At 45.7% G+C, this 18,558-nt stretch overlaps 2 protein-coding genes across 6 annotated transcripts in view; both read left to right on the top strand.

Moving 5' to 3' along the window:
• The window catches only part of cadm3 (cell adhesion molecule 3), a 49,602-nt gene extending 45,276 nt beyond the window's left edge, over nucleotides 1–4,326 (top strand). For both annotated transcript variants that reach the window (XM_035430312.1, XM_035430314.1), the window contains exons 9-10: nucleotides 2,472–2,597; nucleotides 3,992–4,326. In XM_035430312.1, coding sequence (XP_035286203.1) covers nucleotides 2,472–2,597; nucleotides 3,992–4,110 — 245 coding nt within the window. In that variant the 3' untranslated portion in view covers nucleotides 4,111–4,326. The remainder of the gene's footprint in view (nucleotides 1–2,471; nucleotides 2,598–3,991) is intronic.
• Nucleotides 4,327–10,103: 5,777 nt separating this feature from the next.
• Nucleotides 10,104–18,558, top strand: part of LOC118234015 (kin of IRRE-like protein 1) — a 46,195-nt gene continuing 37,740 nt past the window's right edge. For all 4 annotated transcript variants that reach the window (XM_035430269.1, XM_035430272.1, XM_035430268.1 and 1 more), the window contains exon 1: nucleotides 10,104–10,503. In XM_035430269.1, the coding sequence (XP_035286160.1) occupies nucleotides 10,458–10,503 (46 nt within the window). In that variant the 5' untranslated portion in view covers nucleotides 10,104–10,457. The remainder of the gene's footprint in view (nucleotides 10,504–18,558) is intronic.

The raw sequence follows: 18,558 nt of genomic DNA, 5'->3' as shown, positions 1-18,558 counted from the left end.
TTTTATCCAAAGCGCTTTACAATTGATGCCTCTCATTCGCCTGAGCAGTTAGGGGTTAGGTGTCTTGCTCAAGGACACTTCAACATGCCCAGGGCGGGCACCGTCAACCCTCCGACTGCCAGACAATCGGTCTTACCTCCTGAGCTATGTCACCCCACCATGTTATTACGTTACATTACATTTCGGGCATTTTTTTAGCAGATGTTCTTATCCAGGGCAGCTCACAGAACTATTTTACATAGCATTTACACTGCATCCATTTATACAGCTAGATATATACTGAAGCGATGCAGGTTAAGTACCTTGCTCAAGGGTGCAACGGCAGTGTCCTACCTGGGAAGCAAACCTGTGACCTTCAGGTTGCAAGACCAGCTCCTTACCCATCATACTTACACACTGCCGCATCATGGCTCAGGTGTTACCTGTGCTCCAGGTGAGTGCCTGAGATCGGAATGTGGGAAGTTTAGTTCTGCAGCCCAGCCCCGCCACCGCCCGCCCGCCCCCCCTGCCCCCACACCCCCGCCCATTCTTCACTGATTCTCTTTTCCTCTTGTCATTTGCTGCCTCCATCTCTCCTTCCACTCACTCCTTTTCCCACACCTGTGGCTCCGTCACCCTCCGTCTTCATTCTTCATTCCGTCACCTTGGGAAGATTCTGCAGACAGCGCTGCAGGTACAGTCCAGTCACCTGTCTTCTGTGTCTGTCTGTCCGTCCGTCCGTCTGTCCAGCCGTCCGCCCGTCCGCTCGTTTGTCTGGCCCCTCTATTCTGCTGTGTTTCTTAAGGTCATCGTCTGTTTGTCTGTCTGTCCGTCTGTCTGTCCCCTTTTTGTGTTTCAGTATTCCCCCTACAGAGAATATGTGATCAAACACACACGCACACACACATGCATACACACACACGCAAACACACACACGCACACACACGCCCAGACACACATGCATACACACACTCTCTCATATTCTCTCTCATGGACAGACAGACAGATAGACAGACAGACGCACACAGACGTCCTCTCACAGATTATCATACACAAACACACACATACAAAAATGCGCGTGCACACACACACACACACACACACACATAAACGCATTCTCCTTCACAGTCTCACACAGATGCACACATTTTTCACACACACACTGACATATTCTCATACATATGTCTGTGACACGTGTTTGGGCTCACACACAAAACATACACACATTCTCCCTTGGAGACGCACACACACACGCACACTCACACAACAGTTTTCATATTAATTCTGTGAGTGTTTCATATCACTCATATTTATAAGAATATTATTTACTGGGCCTCGATGACTGTACTGAGTGGTGTAGAGTGATGAATATTAAGTTTTTTACAGTGTGCTTGAATAGCATTATATTTTTTTCATTAACTTTAAGCTTTATGACCCTTCTCTAATGGATTTATCCTGATTTTTAGTGGTATGCAAGTTCTTCTTTTTATGTTTCTACAAATTTTAAGTAGGCCCATCCCACTGCTGCAATATCTTTTAATTCAGGAGTGCACACACGCACACACACACACATGCACACTCACACACACACACACACACACACACACCCACATACACACACATGCACACACACACATATGCTCACAAACACACACACACTCACACATGCATGCACACACGTGCACACACACACACACCCACAAACATGCACACACACAACCCAAACACGCAACTTACACCAATGGCCATACTTGAATGATGAGTGATGATGAGTTGCTGCCACATTTTGACACTGGGTGCCTTTTGGTTTTGAATGGTGGAAGAAACGGAACATTAAGAGAAAACATTTTAGAATTTAGAATTTTTTTGAATTCTAAATTAAATTCTTCACGATGGAATTTGTAGTTATTAAACTGATTGAAAAATGTGCAGGGAGACAAACCTCGGCTAGTTCATCTGAGCTAAACAGACGCGCGTGGAGAAGTCAAAACTCCACGTTGGGTTCATTCCGACCGCTTATTTTTATCCGTCCTCGTCTCCTCGGTCCTCACGCGACCCGGAAGTGATGAAATCACCGCTATGGATGATTCAGGTACCCGAGAGTGATGATTGCTGATCGTCACCAAACTGGTGACTGAGGAGGCTTTTTATCGCCCTCATGTGGTTAGAGGGTGGAATTGCAGGCTGTAAGTCCAATGGCCACTGTGTGTGTGTGTGTGTGTGTGTGTGTGTGATCCTTCCCCTCAGGCTGCTTTTGTGATGACTCCGCCTCTCCTGTGTCAGTGTTCCTACCCCTGTTGTGGACCCTTGTATTGACCTTTAATTTTACAGTAAATATAACTCCTTTTTTTGGGGATGGATGTTACCCCTCATTGGTCCTTTTTCGGATATGCTTCTCCCGATTGGTGGTTTTTCCTGGGACACCTCCCTCTGATTTTCCCTGTTTTTGGAACATGTCTCCTGATTGGCCGGTTTTTGTTCTCCTCTTGCAGACCCCACCGCCATGTCCACCTCCTCCGGGGTCGACCACGCTGTGATTGGTGGAGTGGTTGCGGTCATTGTCTTCATCCTCCTCTGTCTCCTCATTGTCCTGGGCAGGTACCTGATCAGACACAAAGGTGAGACACCCAGCCAAATGTCGCTATGACATTAACGTGTCAGCTGAGGAGGAGAGGGAGTCAAATGAAACAATTAAACTGGCTGGCTAGATGCTAACGAAACCCAGCCTTGATTAGCTTCAGTGCTAACCAAGCCCAGCCCCGCCTGGCTTCAGTGCTAACCAAACCCAGCTTTGCTTAGCTTCAGTGCTAACCAAAACAAGCCCTGCATAGCTTCAGTGCTAACCAAACCCCGCCCTGCTTAGCTTCAGTGCTAACCAAGCCCAGCCCTGCTTAGCTTCAATACTAACCAAACCCAGCCCTGCTTAGCCTCAGTGCTAACCTAGCCCAGCCCTGCTTAGCTTCAGTGGTAACCTAGCCCAGCCCTGCTTAGCTTCAGTGCTAACCAAACCCAGCCCTGCTTAGCTTCAGTGCTAACCAAACCCAGCCCTGCTTAGCTTCAGTGCTAACCAAACCCAGCCCTGCTTAGCTTCAGTGCTAACCAAACCCAGCCCTGCTTAGCTTCAGTGCTAACCAAGCCCAGCCGGGCTTAGCTTCAGTTATGTGACAACGTGCTTTATTATAACGGCTTCTTGAGGGATGTCTTTCTGTCTCTGTCTTTCTCTCCCTCCCCTCCCTCTCTGTCCTCTGTCTCCCTCTCTCACCCTCTTCCCCCTTCTCTCTCCCTCCCTCTCTCACCCTCTCTCTTTCTTCCCCCTCTCTCTCTCCCTCTCCCCCATTTCCTCTCTCTCCCTCTATCTCCCCCTCTCCCCGCTTCCTCTCTCTCCCTCCCTCTCCCTCCCTCTCTCACCCTCTCCCCCTCTCTCTTTCTTCCCCCCTCTCTCTCTCCCTCTCCCCCTTCCTCTCTCCCTCTATCTCCCCCTCTCCCCCCTTCCTCTCTCTCCCTCTCTCTCTCCCTCCCCACTCTCTCTCTCCCTCCCCCCCCTCCCCCTTCTCTCTCTCTCTCCCTCTCCCCCCTTCCTCTATCTCCCCCTCTCCCCCCTTCCTCTCTCTCCCTCTCTCTCTCCCTCCCCACTCTCTCTCTCCCTCCCCCCCTTCTCTCTCTCTCCCTCTCCCCCCTTCCTCTCTCTCCCTCTATCTCCCCCTCTCCCCCCTTCCTCTCTCTCCCTCTATCTCCCCCCCCTCTCCCTCCCCTCTCTCTCTCTCTCCCTCTCCCCCCTTCCTCTCTCTCCCTCTATCTCCCCCTCTCCCCCCTTCCTCTCTCTCCCTCTATCTCCCCCTCTCCCCCCTTCCTCTCTCTCCCTCTATCTCCCCCTCTCTCCCTCCCTCTCTCACCCTCTCCCCCTCTCTCTTTCTTCCCCCCTCTCTCTCTCCCTCTCCCCCCTTCCTCTCTCTCCCTCTATCCCCCCCCCCCCTCTCTCCCTCCCCCCCCTCCCCCCCCCCCCTCGCTGCAGGGACGTATCTGACTCACGAGGCGAAGGGTTCGGACGACGCGCCCGATGCCGACACGGCTATCATCAACGCGGAGGGGGGTCACTCTGGAGCGGACGACAAGAAAGAGTACTTCATCTAGAGAGGGAGGGAGGGAGGGGTGGAGAGAGGGATAGAGGGAGGGATGGAGGGAGGAGGAGGGAAAGAGGAGGAGCGGCATCCGTCTGCCTTCTGCACGCTGTGGGTGTGTGCGTTCGTGGGGGTGGGGGGGGGGGGAAGGTGCAGAGAGAAAACTAAAGAAAAAGTAAGAACTGAAGACAGAAAAAAATCAAAAACAGAGCAGAAGCTGAATTAAACTGATTTTTAACAAAAGGCATTAAACTCACACACACATACACACTGACACACTAACTAAAAAGCAACTTTGTACACACAAACACACTCTCATGCACACAAACACACACACACACGCACACACTCACACACACAAACACGAACACGTATGCAGACGTACGCACTCTCTCTCAAACGCAGAACACGCACACCGAACAGCTTATGTAGACTGGAGCTATAACGTTGTGACGTCCTTAGTTGTCTTATCCGAGGAAACAGAACTTTATAGAGCCCTGCAAACACTCTGTCTGCCACACACTAAAAGAAGCCTCCACATCCAATGTGTGGGATTCCACTATAAATATATAAATATATATAAATATATAGCATTGTTTTTACTCAACAGAAAATGGTTCAGTGTACTGTAAATACTCTTTCTCTCTCTCTCTCTCTCTCTCTCTCTTTCTCTAACTCTCTCTCTCACTCTATCTCTCTCTCTATCTTTCTCTTGCGCTCCGTATGTCTTGCTATGTCTGGTATTGCGGTATATATTCTATAGCCTGCCTGTTTTTTCATACCTGTGTGGAAATGCTGCGGTGAAAAAAAAAAATCATATCTGGTGGGGGAAAAAAAATGTTTCCAAATAGAATCTTAAACTACAGCAGATGTTTGTATGAGTTCGGTTTTCTCAGATTTGCCTCGTTGTGTTGCTGTTCGTTGTCGCGCGGCTAACAGTGGTCTGCTCAGGGGGAAGGCGATTACATTCCTTTTCGTCATCGTCACGAGGGGTTTATTCACATCGAAAGCCATCGTCGGTTTTAACGGTCGCGATCGCGATCGCGATAACCTTCGTCTTTTTTTTTTTTTTAACGGTCGCTGCGTTTCATTTCACACTTTTGAGGGAGACTGCTTTTGTGGTGACGTCACTTCCTGTTGTGGAGCCGTGTCGCGGATTGCCCGCTCCTGCAGAGGGGAAGCCTGGCAGACTGTTATCCCACGGTTACCAAAATGCTCCAGATCTCTTCTTTTTTTTTACCTCCCTCCTTCCCTCCTTTCTCTTCTGTGTCCCTCTATCCTTTCGTTCAGATCCGTTTTGATTGGCTGTCCCGGGGCCTATGCTGCTCAAGCATGCACAGTTACCTAGATATGAAAAGGAGAAATTAAGCTAACAACAATATTCCTGCCTACAGACAACGTATATCTGAGTATTTAAGCAGTCATCATTTTAACATTTTCACTCTCATTCTCTGCTGCTACTCTGTGTCTCAATCTTAGACTGTGCAGGGGACATTGCTCTCTCACTCTCTCTCTGTCTTTCCCCCGTCTGTCTCTTTCTCGTAGGTATTTTCATGAAATATAAAATATCGCAAATCTCATGCATGTCTGCATTTCCCCTTCCTCTCTCTTTCACACTAACCACCCGTTTCCATCGCTCTCCCTCTTTTTCCCTTCTCGCACGCAGAGACTCGCACACACACGTGCGCACGCACGCACACACACACACACACACACACTCACACACTCTCACGCACACATGCTCTCTCACACACACCCATGGAATATGCATATATAAATATATTGCTAGATTGGCTGCAATGTTATCATTTGCAGCACACTGTACCTGGCAGTTTGGCATTCTCAGTGGCTGTGTTGGTATTCTTTATAGCACTGTTGATATGACTGATATGTTTCTGTAGCACTGTTGCTTGATTGTTGTCCACATATATTTGAAATGTTCAGGGATTTCTCTCCTGTTCAGTATAACTGTATATACCGACAGTTCTGCCCAGTTTCTGTATATGTTCCAGTTCTCCTCACGGGATGGGAGAAAGCGGTCATGTGACTCTGTATCTATGTATGGATAAACTTCCACTTCAGTTGCATTTGTCTGCAGTGGCCACAGCTCACCACTGGAGGGCAGTGTAATGCAGCCTGCCTCAGTGTTTCCTGTCTCATTCTTCTTCTTCTTCCCGCTGAGAATGAGACCAATGGGGCTCTTAATTGTCCTGTTTTAGCAATGTGTGTTTAAAAAAAGTGTTACATTTTAAATTATTACAATCTTTTTATAGCTGTGCATATTCCTTTGTGTTATTTTAAATGCAATTCATTATTTACATTTTTACTAGGAGTGCTAAACTTAGAATTTTAGCTTAGGTTTTTATGTGAATTTCATTGTTTACCAGTTTTCCCATTTTACCATAATTTGTTGTATATAGTGTAGCCTTTACTGCCTCTTCTTACAAATAACACATGCTTTAGTACACTGGAACACACACAGACGCATACACAAGTTGAAGAGTGTGTGTGTGTGTGTGTGTGTGTGTGTGTGGGGGTGGGTGAGGGTGAGGTAGGGACATTATGCAGTCTGTGGCTGTGGTGTATGCTTGCATGTGTGTGTGTGTGCATGTGTGTGTATCTGTGTGTGTGCGTGTGTGTGTGTGTGAGGGAGGGAGGGAGGGGTGCTTCATAACTAATCCAAACTGACACAGCTGGAAATTGTGAAGTTTCACACTTTCATTGATGTTTTGTTTTGAATGACAGGCTGCGTTGGTATTATTTTGGATGACAAGTCTTCCCTTTGAATAAAATATTCATATCACATGGAAATGGTACTATTGTTTTTGTTACTTTCTATCAATGATGATGAAAACACCAATAAGTCATCAAAGTAGGACGTTCTGCAGAGAACTGTTGTATTGTTCAAAGTGGAGTTTTTTTTGTTTGTTTGTTTTTTTTGGTTACAATATCAATACGTACAGTTCTTCAAATAAACATGCATTTGGGTTAACTTATTTTGATGTTTATGATTAATGTTAGAGTTAAAAGTTCACATAAATGTGGGCGTGTGTGTGTGTCAAACACAGGTGGAATGTCCAGAGGTAAGAAAGTAAAAGTCCTGCTGTGTGTTTCTGCCACCCATGAATTCAGCCAGGCTGATTTCACTAATTAGCTCTACCTCCTGGCTGAATAATTGTGCTAATTAGCAAATCCAGGTGATTGGAACAAACTACTGGGGTGGACGATTACCTCCGAATCACGATTTGCCATTTGAGGTGTGAAATCAAAGCTATATTAATAGCGCTCATTTGACAAATAATTTCATGCAGTACACTTCACAGTTTGCAATTCACCTGGCCTAAACCCTCACAAATGCAAACCAAAGGCAACCGTGGCGAAGGAAGGACTCCTCGAGAAGGAGCAAACTCACATAAACTCAGCATATGGGGAGTCCATCCTCCTTTACCTGCCTCAGGCTGTAGGCTCACAGGAACAAACAAGTTCAAATAAATTTTCCATCTTTCTAATGCAGAGGTGGTGGCAACGACTGAGGATTGTTTTATTGTTTTTTTAAATTTTTTTAAAGTAATTGAAATATATGCGGACCAGCCTTATTTGGCATTAATGTAACGGTTGTACAGTGTTCTGAAGGGCTGTAGTAATAGTAATATGAGCAATATGAGCGAGTGCAAGTTTCATGTGGCCTCTTAAATAAATTGCTTATTGTCGTTTAACCACTCACATTTTAAAAAGAAAACAATTCTACGCATTCTAAATGACCGCACAATCCGAAACAATCATACGGTTCTACCCACTGATGGCAAGAGCGTATGAGAGTAGACTGTGCAACTAATATAAATAAATAAATAAATAAGATTTCCCATTCACCCCATGATCCTGATCAAAAAATAATTCGCCAAAACAAAGTCAAAATCAAGTAAATCAAATAAATAAATAAATAAATAAATACTTTTCCACACTTGCTGGCGGGTGGTTTTTGGTTCTTTTGTTGACTCTGGCTCTCGCACATGTGCGGTGATATGTTCCCCGGTCTCGGCTGTGTACTGAAACAAGAATCATATGTTTAACCCCTTCAAGAGTAGGTCTGTTGGAACATTATAGCGTTTTCATTTTCTATTTCAAAATTCCAAGTCCCAGTGCTCTAGAACTCCACTGCTTTCAGTCACCAGTATTGACTGTGACATCAGCATTAGAATGCTCAGCTGAGAACATTCCAATCACACAGTTGTGATCTCATGCCTTTAAAGGGTTAAGTCCTCCTGCTGATAAGAACATGCAGTCCAGGTTTAATGTGCACAGTTAAACAGCTGGAATAGCCCCAGATCACCCCGATTCCCTCTCCCAGACCAAGCCCCGCACACAAACATACTATTCAGCCATTACATTACATTACATTAATTTGGCAGACGCTTTTATCCAAAGCGCCATACAATAAATGTATACAAAAGGTCATTGGAATGACTACAAAACACAGGTCCGATAAGGAACGATGCTCATTTTGTACAGTTATTTGTAGCCTTGGACACATTAAGTCCAGTTCACACTGTGAACATTACTCTGACCTAACCTACGCTAAATCAAACTAGTAGGCATTACAAATTACACCATACAAGACAATGATACAAAGCACAATAAGTGCTGGATGGAGGTACATGGCGCTGGAGGTACATGTGTAGCATCAAAGAGTGGAATGTTACAGCCATACTGGTAACATAAATACATATTATTCATCTGTAATGGCAAAGCACATTTCTGGCTCAATGATAATTAGTGCCTGCCTTTTACGTTATGTTACATTTTTTTTTACATTATATCTGTTACGTTTATCTTTGTCTAGGATGACCTTGAACTAATTTTAAAAATCTGTCCTTTTAGAGGTCAGTCACTCAAGCATATCAGTGACGATATATTCGTGCTCCTGGGCATGGAACCAGTTTTATCTCCTTAGAAACATTTTGCATCTTTATTTTTGTAACAAAACGTAAACGGAGAAACACGTAGATTGATAGGGGAACGTCTCTTTAAATGGTCACAAGCTTACATTCAGGTACCAAGGGAACCGCAATTGCATTCAGCAAACTATGCACACCCATAGCCAGCAGAGGGCGCGTGACAACCACAGAATTGAGAACGTAGTCTCTTATGATGCTATTTTGTATATAGCGTTCTCTATTAGACTAGTTCTATAGTTTCATAGCTTTGGCGTGTGTTTTTTATGTGGAGCATTTAGCTCATTACGGACCTTGTCTTATTGGCTGTTTGGTTGCTAGGGCCTTTTTAACAGGACTGGTTTAGAATCTATCCCCGCAGACTAACAAGATTGGCCACAAAAGCCTGTCAACGTGTCTGTGTGGTTTGTGCTTCTGTTGAACTGCCTGTTGTTGCTTACTGGTGTATGTGAGGGGCAGAGGGCTGAGCTCACTGAAGAAAGAAAGAAAGAAAAAAACAATTTCTACAATATCATAGGCTATGCTCGTGGCAACATAGTCTTGGGCTGTGGCTCAAAGATATGGCCATCTCAAAATAACGTTTAGGAGTTTGCCACAGCCCAGTAAGTTATCCTGGTCCTGAGTTATTCGTGTTACTACACACACTTAACACACCCACCAGATGTATCACACCGTCACTATTACACACATTGAGCACCTCAATCGAACTTAACACACTGTCACGACACACACGCTCACCGCAATGTCTTTCTATTGTAACATGAAGCACTTTGAACGACTCGTTTCCCTGTATGTACTTTGCTATATAAAGTTATAGATATAAAGTTTTTTGTTATTCGCACACGCACGCACGCACGCGCGCACGCGTATATATACACACACACACACAAACACACGCACACAGTGATGTGTAGTACCATATGTTGCCGCAATTGAAAAATGGCGCTCTTTTCCTAAAAAAAAAACCAAAACCGAGATTTTGGGGGGGCTCTTGTGCTGTGGTACCGACGGTGTGTGCGCGCGCGCGCGTGTGGGAAAAAGAGGGAGGGAGAGAGAAGAGAGCGAGGGAGGGAGAGAAGAGGAGGAGGGGAACGACACAGACGGGGGAGAATTCTTCTGTGAGGAATTCGCTTTTTAATGAGAAAGCGGATCGCCGCGGCGCACTGAAGAGACGCAGGCAGCGTAGAAAGAAAAGGGTAGACCCCAAACAATAAAATAAAAATAAAAAACAAGAAGGCGAAAGCAGAGCGCGGACGGGGGGCAAACGCGACAAGCAGGAGATAAGGGGATTACAAACACCCGTAACTGAGAAATAAAGAACTAAACAGGCGATTTGATGGTGTCTCCACACAGAAGTCATCTAACGGACCGTATCGAGGGGAGGAATTTAAATGCGCTCGGATAAACCATGCACAATCTGTGGCTTCTAACTTTGGCGTTCAGTTTTCACAAAGGTAAGAGACCATTTAAATAATCACTAATTAGCGACTGGCTTGGTTCTGTTTCTCCCTCGAGGGTCAGGGGAGCTGTGAGAAGCGCGAGTCTTTGTTGAAACTGGAATGTAAGTTTTTTTTCTTCTTTCTGCCCCTGTTTCCATGTGTATTCAGCTATTCGGCGTGTAGCCGAACTCTGCTGCTCGTTCATCTGACTATGCGTAACGGTTTTAAGTAGTATGCTTTGCCTAAACGGTACCCCTTAAAGCATTTATTTTGTTTTAAGCAAAGTTAGCTGATGCATTAATTCTGTAGGAACTGTCCACTTTAATATGTAATCCACACGGCTGTGGACAATGGATAAAAAGGGGGCATAAGCATTCTGCGTGTACAGCTAAAATTCCTCATTTTCAGCTAGCTGGAACCTCTAGTTATGTCGTTAGCTATGGCTGCAATTCAACGCGACAGCGTTGTGTGAGACTCTGGAACATATTTGCGGGCGACAGCTTAAATCGGCAGCCTGGTCGTATGACATTTCCACGTAACCGTATAGAAATTATGACATATTCTAAAACGGTAACTGAATTTTCTCGGAAACTGACATCCGTGGGTGCGTCATTAATTAGCTACGACGGAGACCTTCGGAGCGGAGAACATTTGCAGCCGCACATATTTCGTAGCTATGACGGTTGAAGATACGCGGTCCCGCGAGTGAGAGTGTTATTTAAATTGAAATAATTGTTAAATGTGGCTGTCGTAGGCATCCCTAGCACTTTAGTTGCATCATGTCCGTTAGACGGACGGCACATTCACGGGAGGGAAGGAAGGACATGGCAGTGGTTAGACGGGCACTGGAGACACTGAACTCCGGTAAGATCGATATCAGCGGTGGTGTGGTAGGCTAATCTATTTGTGTGTGACCGGCTTTGTGCATGCCAGTGCCTCGCGAGCTCTTAGCATGCAGGTTGAGTCTCGCGCCGACCTGTCTGCGCCCGTGCCCGTGAGTGTCCGCACATATGAGGATGGCCTGTCTATTAGGGCTTATGTACTATTGGGAACGTATATATTGGAAAGACATTGACAGTGCAGATGTATTGAACAGAAAACAATCTCACGAATGGCTTAATGTTTATCATATATTCCTACACATCGTAGTCTCTATGGACGTGGCTGTAATATTGTGTATGTAGGGCTGGGTTGACAGTGGCGCGTGAGGCGACCTGTTTGATTACAGCAGCCCCCTCGTGCTCGTGCCTGTGCGATTGCTCTCGCGGCTCCACATACCGGTGCCTGCCCATCATCGGTTGCTGAGGAGATCTCTCTCTCCCGCGCGCACCGTATACCTGCCATTGCACCTGTCTCAACCCGACGGTGTCTTTGTCTGATGGCACATCCAAATAAAAATGTAACGTATGAATGTAACCTGTAAATACTGAATTTAGTCCACGACTCTCCCCTGTCTTTACACAGAAAAACTCGGTTCTGGATCAGTGCGAAAACGCTGTCAACACCTTACCAAGAAAGGAAAAATCACTTGTTGATTCAATTGTGATGTGTTAATTATATGTTGAGGTGATATTTGAATTTTCCTTCTCTGGTTTTTCTGTCACCTCGTGATTTATTTGATAAAAAACAAAACACTTTCCCACTGAACTGAGGGAACAAGTTCAACCTTCCAAAAGAAGAAAACTGCTGTCAGGATGAGGCAAAGCGATGGATGATTGAAGCAGACAGAAAAGGGGCGGGGGGGGGGGGGGGGGGGGGGCTTAGAGATCAGAGAGGGGGGGTGCAGGTATTGTTGAGTCAAAAAAGGAGAGTTACAATTTAAATAGGTAAGAAAAGGTAAAGGTAAAAAGTAAAGGGGTAAAATATTTACAGCAGACAAGGGGATTGTGTGTGTGTGTGTGAGACTGTGTGTGTGCGCTTGCATGTGCGTGTGTGTGTGTGTGTGAGAGTGTGTGTGTGTGTGTGTGCGTGTGAGTGACTGTGTGTGTGTGAGAGAGACTGTGTGTGTGTGTGTGTGTGTGTGTGTGAGTGACTGTGTGCGTGTGAGAGAGACTGTGTGTGTGTGTGTGTGTGTGCGTGTGTGAGTGACTGTGTGCGTGTGAGAGAGAATGTGTGTGTGTGTGTGTGTGCGTGCGTGTGAGAGAGACTGTGTGTGTGTGTGTGAGTGACTATGTGCGTGTGAGAGAGACTGTGTGCGTGTGTGTGTGAGTGACTGTGTGCGTGTGTGTGTGTGCGTGCGTGTGTACGCTTCGTCCTCCGGTGCTGGTTGTGCAGATTTATTTCTGCTGCGTGTGTGTTTCGGTGCATTTGCAGTCATTAGCTCTGAGTTGTGATGTCTGAGTGTGAAGGATGGACTGTGACAGCTCTTGCTCACCATGTTATCAGGTTACAGTATGACCGTCAGCCCCCCTCACTGTTTCTAATGCGAACACTTCAGTCCGGCACTGTACAGTTGATCACATTTACACCCTGGAGACTCGCCCCACATACTGCACCCTACACCCTACATACTACATACTACACCCTACACCCTTCATTTTGCACCCTACACGCTACCTACCTGCCAACACTATGGTCAGTCGTAACCTGGACCAGCCCTGGCATTATCCTAGTCCCCATAGCAAATTATGGGGCCTGTCCACACACAGTGAAACACCCCCCCCACCAAGGTAAACATGTCTGCCACCCCCCACCCCTCCTCCCGCTGAAACTTCACTAGGGATTTTCGAATAAACAGCACAGAGGTAGTGTGGCATATATTTAATTAACCTTTAAAGGTGAAAGTTCATCTCAGAAACATACAGCTACACACCAATGGGAGATGTGGAAATGAGGCCACTCACTTAAGTGCACACACATTTTTGACCTTATCTCTGTAAGAGTATGCATACTCTGTCCTTATCTTGGTAGCTCAATGAGAGTATGCATACTCTGACATTATCACTGTAAGACTATGCATACTCTGTACTTATCTCGGTTGCTCAATGAGAGTATGCATACTCTGTCCTTACCTCTGTAAGTGTATGCACGTTTCTGACCTTATCTATGTAAGAGTATGCATACTCTGTCCTTATCTCGGTAGCTCAATGAGAGCATGCATACTCTGACCTTATCTCTGTAAGAGTATGCATGTTTCTGACCTTATCTCTATAAGAGTATGCATACTCTGTCCTTATCTTGGTAGCTCAATGACAGTATGCACACTCTGACCTTATCTCTGTAGTGCAGTGAGAGTATGTATACTCTGTCCTTATCTCGGTAGCTCAATGAGAATATGCATACTCCGACATTAGCCCTGTAGTACAGTGAGAAGTATGCATACTCTGTCCATACCTCTGTAGCTCAATGAGACTATGCATACTCTGACCTTATCTCTGTAGTACAGTGGGAGTATTCATACTCTGACCTTATCTCTGTAGCTCAATGAGAGTATGCATACAGTGCTCTGAACGTATCTCTGTAAGAGTATGCATACTCTGTCCTTACCTCTGTAGCTCAATGAGAGTATGCATACTCTGACCTTTTCTCTGTAGTACAGTGATAGTAAGTGTACAGTAATAGAAGATGTCCTCCCATAGCAGAGTAAAAGAGTATGTCCACTTACCATATCTCCATAGTACAGTAAGACTAGGCCTATGGTCAGTGTACACACATACTGTATTACAGAGATAAGTTTGTCCTCTTACTCTTACTGTGCTGTTGAGATAAGTTTAGCATACACCTCCTCTTATTGTGCTACAAACATAAGGTCAGTGTGTGTGCACTATTACTGTACTACAGAGATATGGTCAGTGTATGTGAATGTGTGTGTGTGTGTTCTCTTGCTGTTCCTCTGAAATCGAGGCAGCCAGTAACAGCACTGTCTAAGCCAAGCCTGGCATCTATTAGAACTCCTCCTTGCTGTTGCACTCTGGGTAATTTCTACTTTCCCTTTTTGCCGGTAACCGTTGCAAAGGAGTGACTTGCCTTGTGAATTAATGTCAAGCTGAACTGGCTCATGTCTTCCAGGGCTGGTGACCTGATTGCGCTTGTTCTGTAAAATGATTCTGATTTATTGATTAATTATTTATGATCAATAATAATGCTAATAATAATAATAATAATAATAATAATAAATAGTAATAATTCTAGGGCTGTACTGAAAAATTCGAATTGGCATTTAACTGTGAAATTCAACTGTACTGAAAAATTCAAATTGGCATTCGATTGTGAAATTCAACATTCAATTATTGGGGTGGGATCTGCTCAGTTGCAGTTTTAAGAATATTGATACTCTAATGCAATACAATTAGTTGTTAAAACGGCCTGCTTTTTATGATCATTCAACTTAAAACTATTTTGCCAATGAACACGTTTTTACTTTTTGAATTTAAATACCTGAAGCCTAATTGTGCCCTCAATCGAGGCACCGTCAGTCCGCACATATGCTATGAGTAACATTTAGGCTATGACTCGTGGTTCTCAGTCCTGGACACAGAGAGAAACATAAATCCCTGGTTTGGAAGAGTTTTAAGCTTACCGACGATGGTAAGAAAGCAGAGTGTTAGATATGCAACATCAGACTTGTATGTCGTCAACAACAAAGTTAGGAACTCGTCTGAAAAGTGTACTGTATTTTTTTAATTTGCTGGGTGGCTAGCTTGGCGAAGTAAGGTGTGCAGTTGGTAACGTTAGCTATGTCTGGTTTAGCCTGCTGCGCGTCTGTTCAGTGCGTGTTGTGTGTGAATGTTTAGGGGCATCCTCAGCTATGGAAGGAGTGCCAAGGTTCCGCTGACACCGTCAAAAAGTCGGCAAACTCTGGAGCGGATGATGAAATCTCCGCTGCCTGTAATGGGGGGAAAAAGACGAAACGACACGAGATTTATTGCGATGGTCATGGGACCGGTGAACACTGTGTTCCGTGAAAGCTGTAGGCCGTTGCTAGGTGCACTCGGGCCCAGCCCGGGGTCCGCAGTTCGCGGTCGGCAGTAGCCGGGCAGTCTTGAGACGGACCGGCCGGAGCACACGCCGAAGTCGAGAGAAATGTCGGCTTCGCCACAGACGTACGGACGTCTCTGCCGGACGGAAGCCCGCACGGTGACCGCTGCCCACCCGATCACGCGAGACCGGAGACCTCGAGAGCCGTGTGGGCCCCGAAGCAAAAAAGCGATGCCGGAAAAAAAAGTCACGCGGGGCGCGGAAACGTCACGCGGAGACACGGAGGGCGGAATTCGGGAAAGGGTCGCAGCGTCACATGACCGCGCCGCAGACGTGTGGTCTGTCGTGCGGGTCTGCGCCGCGCTCAGGACGGACGTGGGGAGCAGCGAGTGAACGGTGTGAGGTGTGTACGCTCTCAAGAAAAAAAGAGGCTTGTCTACGTAGAAGAACCGTTTTTAAAAAAAGAAATGCTTTACAGAACCCTTCAAGGTAGGTGTAAAAAAAAGTGCGAAAGCTCCCAGATTGAGCCGTTTTGCCTGACAGAGAACCCTCGAAACTCTGCGGAGATACAGTGGAGCCTTTGGAACCCTTTCTTCTGAGAGTGTAGGGCATACGCTGCCATTGTGAGTCCATTGCAGCCGTCAAACACGACCCTGTGTTGACGCTTTGACTTTAACCCTTTGACGAGTAGGTTATTTTTAGAATGTTTTTTTTCAAAGTTCTGAGTCGTGTTCTAGAACTCCGTTGCTTTCAGTCACCAGCAGCGATTGTGACATCAGCATTAGAATTGTTGTTCCGTTAAGAACATCGCATTCTCACCGCATATTTGTGATCTCACGCCTTGATTGGGTTACGAAAAGCACCAAGGCCATGGCAGTGCTCCAGAACGAGCGAAAACAACGAAATGTACCACAACATGAACCAATTCAAGATGTACCAACCTGGGGAAATTCCACCCAGGGTTTGTTCAGACTCTAGCCTCACCAAAGAGAGCAGATCGCACCCTTGGTCTGACGCATGAACAGTGGGATTTTGGCTGAAGAGAGCTCCATTCTGAAGCCAAGCGCACTAAACTGCTGTCAGAAGAGGGCAATGCTTCGTTATCAGCAGTTGTCCCAATGCGTATGAACACGAAACAACATCATCTCACCCTAGAACGGTATTAAACTCGTTCTACCAGGGCAAATCAGAAACTAGTTGAAGAGATTGACCAGTGATTTCACCTGACACCATTAGACATGGCCAGTGTTCACGTTCTGGGTTGCCTAGTCGATCCCCAGGTTTACACATTTTGAAATTTTTTGAGAATGGCCAGAAAGATGAGGTCTGCTCAAAGCTTGTCGAGCTAACCAGGCATTTATGGGGCGACATAGCTAAGGAGGTAAGACTGATTGTCTGGCAGTCAGAGGGTTGCCGGTTCAAACCCCGCCCTGGGCGTGTCAAAGTGTCCTTGAGCAAGACACCTAACCCCTAACTGCTCTGGCGAATGAGAGGCATCAATTGTAAAGCGCTTTGGATAAAAGCGCTATATAAATGCAGTCCATTTACCATTTAACGGATCTAGACCAGTGGTGACCAATCCTGTTCCTGGAGATCTACCATCCTGTATGTTCTCACTCCAACTCCAGCAAAGTGCACCTAATTCAACAGCTAGAGATATGCTGAGCTGCGAAAATCGTAGAGTCAGGTGTGCCAAATTATCGCTGAAATGAAGACCTGCAGGATGGTAGCTCCCCAGGAACAGGGCTGGGTACCACCGATCTAGACAATAAGACGGAGTTACAGCTCCCCCGCAACATCCGGAAAGTTCCGCTCAGAGGAGGGAGCCACTGCCACAGCCAATGAGACGAAGAGGGCGGGCGAGCAGAGGGACAGGGACACGGGGCTCTACAGCACACCCATTTTAGGAGCATTCACTCCCGAAAACTGACGTGTGCTAAGTTGTAAAATAATTTAGGAGGACCTCTAGTAACTGGGATGCATTAGTGTACTCCTGAATTTTTCAACGTAGGAAAAAAAAAATGTTAGCGTAGAGTCCCCGGGACAGGGAGATGCTCTTAAGTTTATAGAGGAGGAAGATGGGGGATGGGAGGCGCAAAATTGTGGAGGTCGGATGTCAAGTTTTAAAACTTGACATTTTGCTGTCTTCAGGAGCAAAAAAAGTTCCCATTCAGCCTAGATAAATCGCAGTAAAGATTAATTTGCAACTATTAGTATGATCTCCCAATATTTTACAGTCCGCCACGGGACGTCCCACTAATTTGCACGGTTGAAGGAATGACACCTAAAACTGGGCCTACATTTATCCAGGATTTTACAGGGTGTGCTATTGCAGACAGGAGGCTTTTTTTTTTTTTTTTTACACGAATGGTTCTACGTCACTGCAGAACTTTCACAAAATGTGGCCCTTGCTATTTTACAAAACAAAAGTTCTGACCTGGAATTGCGAGAAAAAAAAAAAAAGAAAAAAGAAAATCAAGCTGGTCCTACAGCACAGCATCTCCGGGTTTCACGTTTTTGGCTTCTGGCTCGGTCAAGTTTGCCATTTCGCTGCCCTCTCACGGGACTGACTATTGATCCGAACACAACGGGCTCGGGACTAGCCTTTAACAGCCGTAGCATTATTCAAGCATATATTTTGCAGTTGTGGTAATTTTCACAGTAACGTTTTGTACACACATGTGCATTCATAACATTTCGAACAGTCTCGCTGAATTTCTACCAAAAAGTTTTTTTTTTAAATCATCCGTGACAGCATTATGCATACATTCTTCGCCTTATATATACATGTACGTATTCATATATTTATATTTCCAGTGTTGAAATTATATACTGAGGGGCAGATTCACTAAGGAAACAGTCGCAGCGCAAAAAGCATTCGCCGTACTGCAGCTCTGTTGCGGCCGCTGGTCCCGACGCATTAGCAAGCAGTTTACCAACGCAGGTCCTAATTACATAATCAGCAAAATGAAAGGCCCTCATTCACAATTTTGCGGTGGAAGACGCACATAAAAAGGGTTCCAAAACACAATGGCGTGCTTACGCGTATAGCTTACGAGGCACCAAGCAATGGGTAGGGAGCAACAAGGGACTAGTAGCGAGGAAACCAAAAGAAAAACGAAATAATCTTATCGCATTACAGATCTGGAAACA

This window comes from Anguilla anguilla, chromosome 8 (assembly GCF_013347855.1).
Source record: "Anguilla anguilla isolate fAngAng1 chromosome 8, fAngAng1.pri, whole genome shotgun sequence".
Taxonomy (NCBI): Eukaryota; Metazoa; Chordata; class Actinopteri; order Anguilliformes; family Anguillidae; genus Anguilla; species Anguilla anguilla.
Note: the sequence above shows the minus strand (reverse complement) of the source record. Positions and strands in the feature narration are given on the sequence as shown.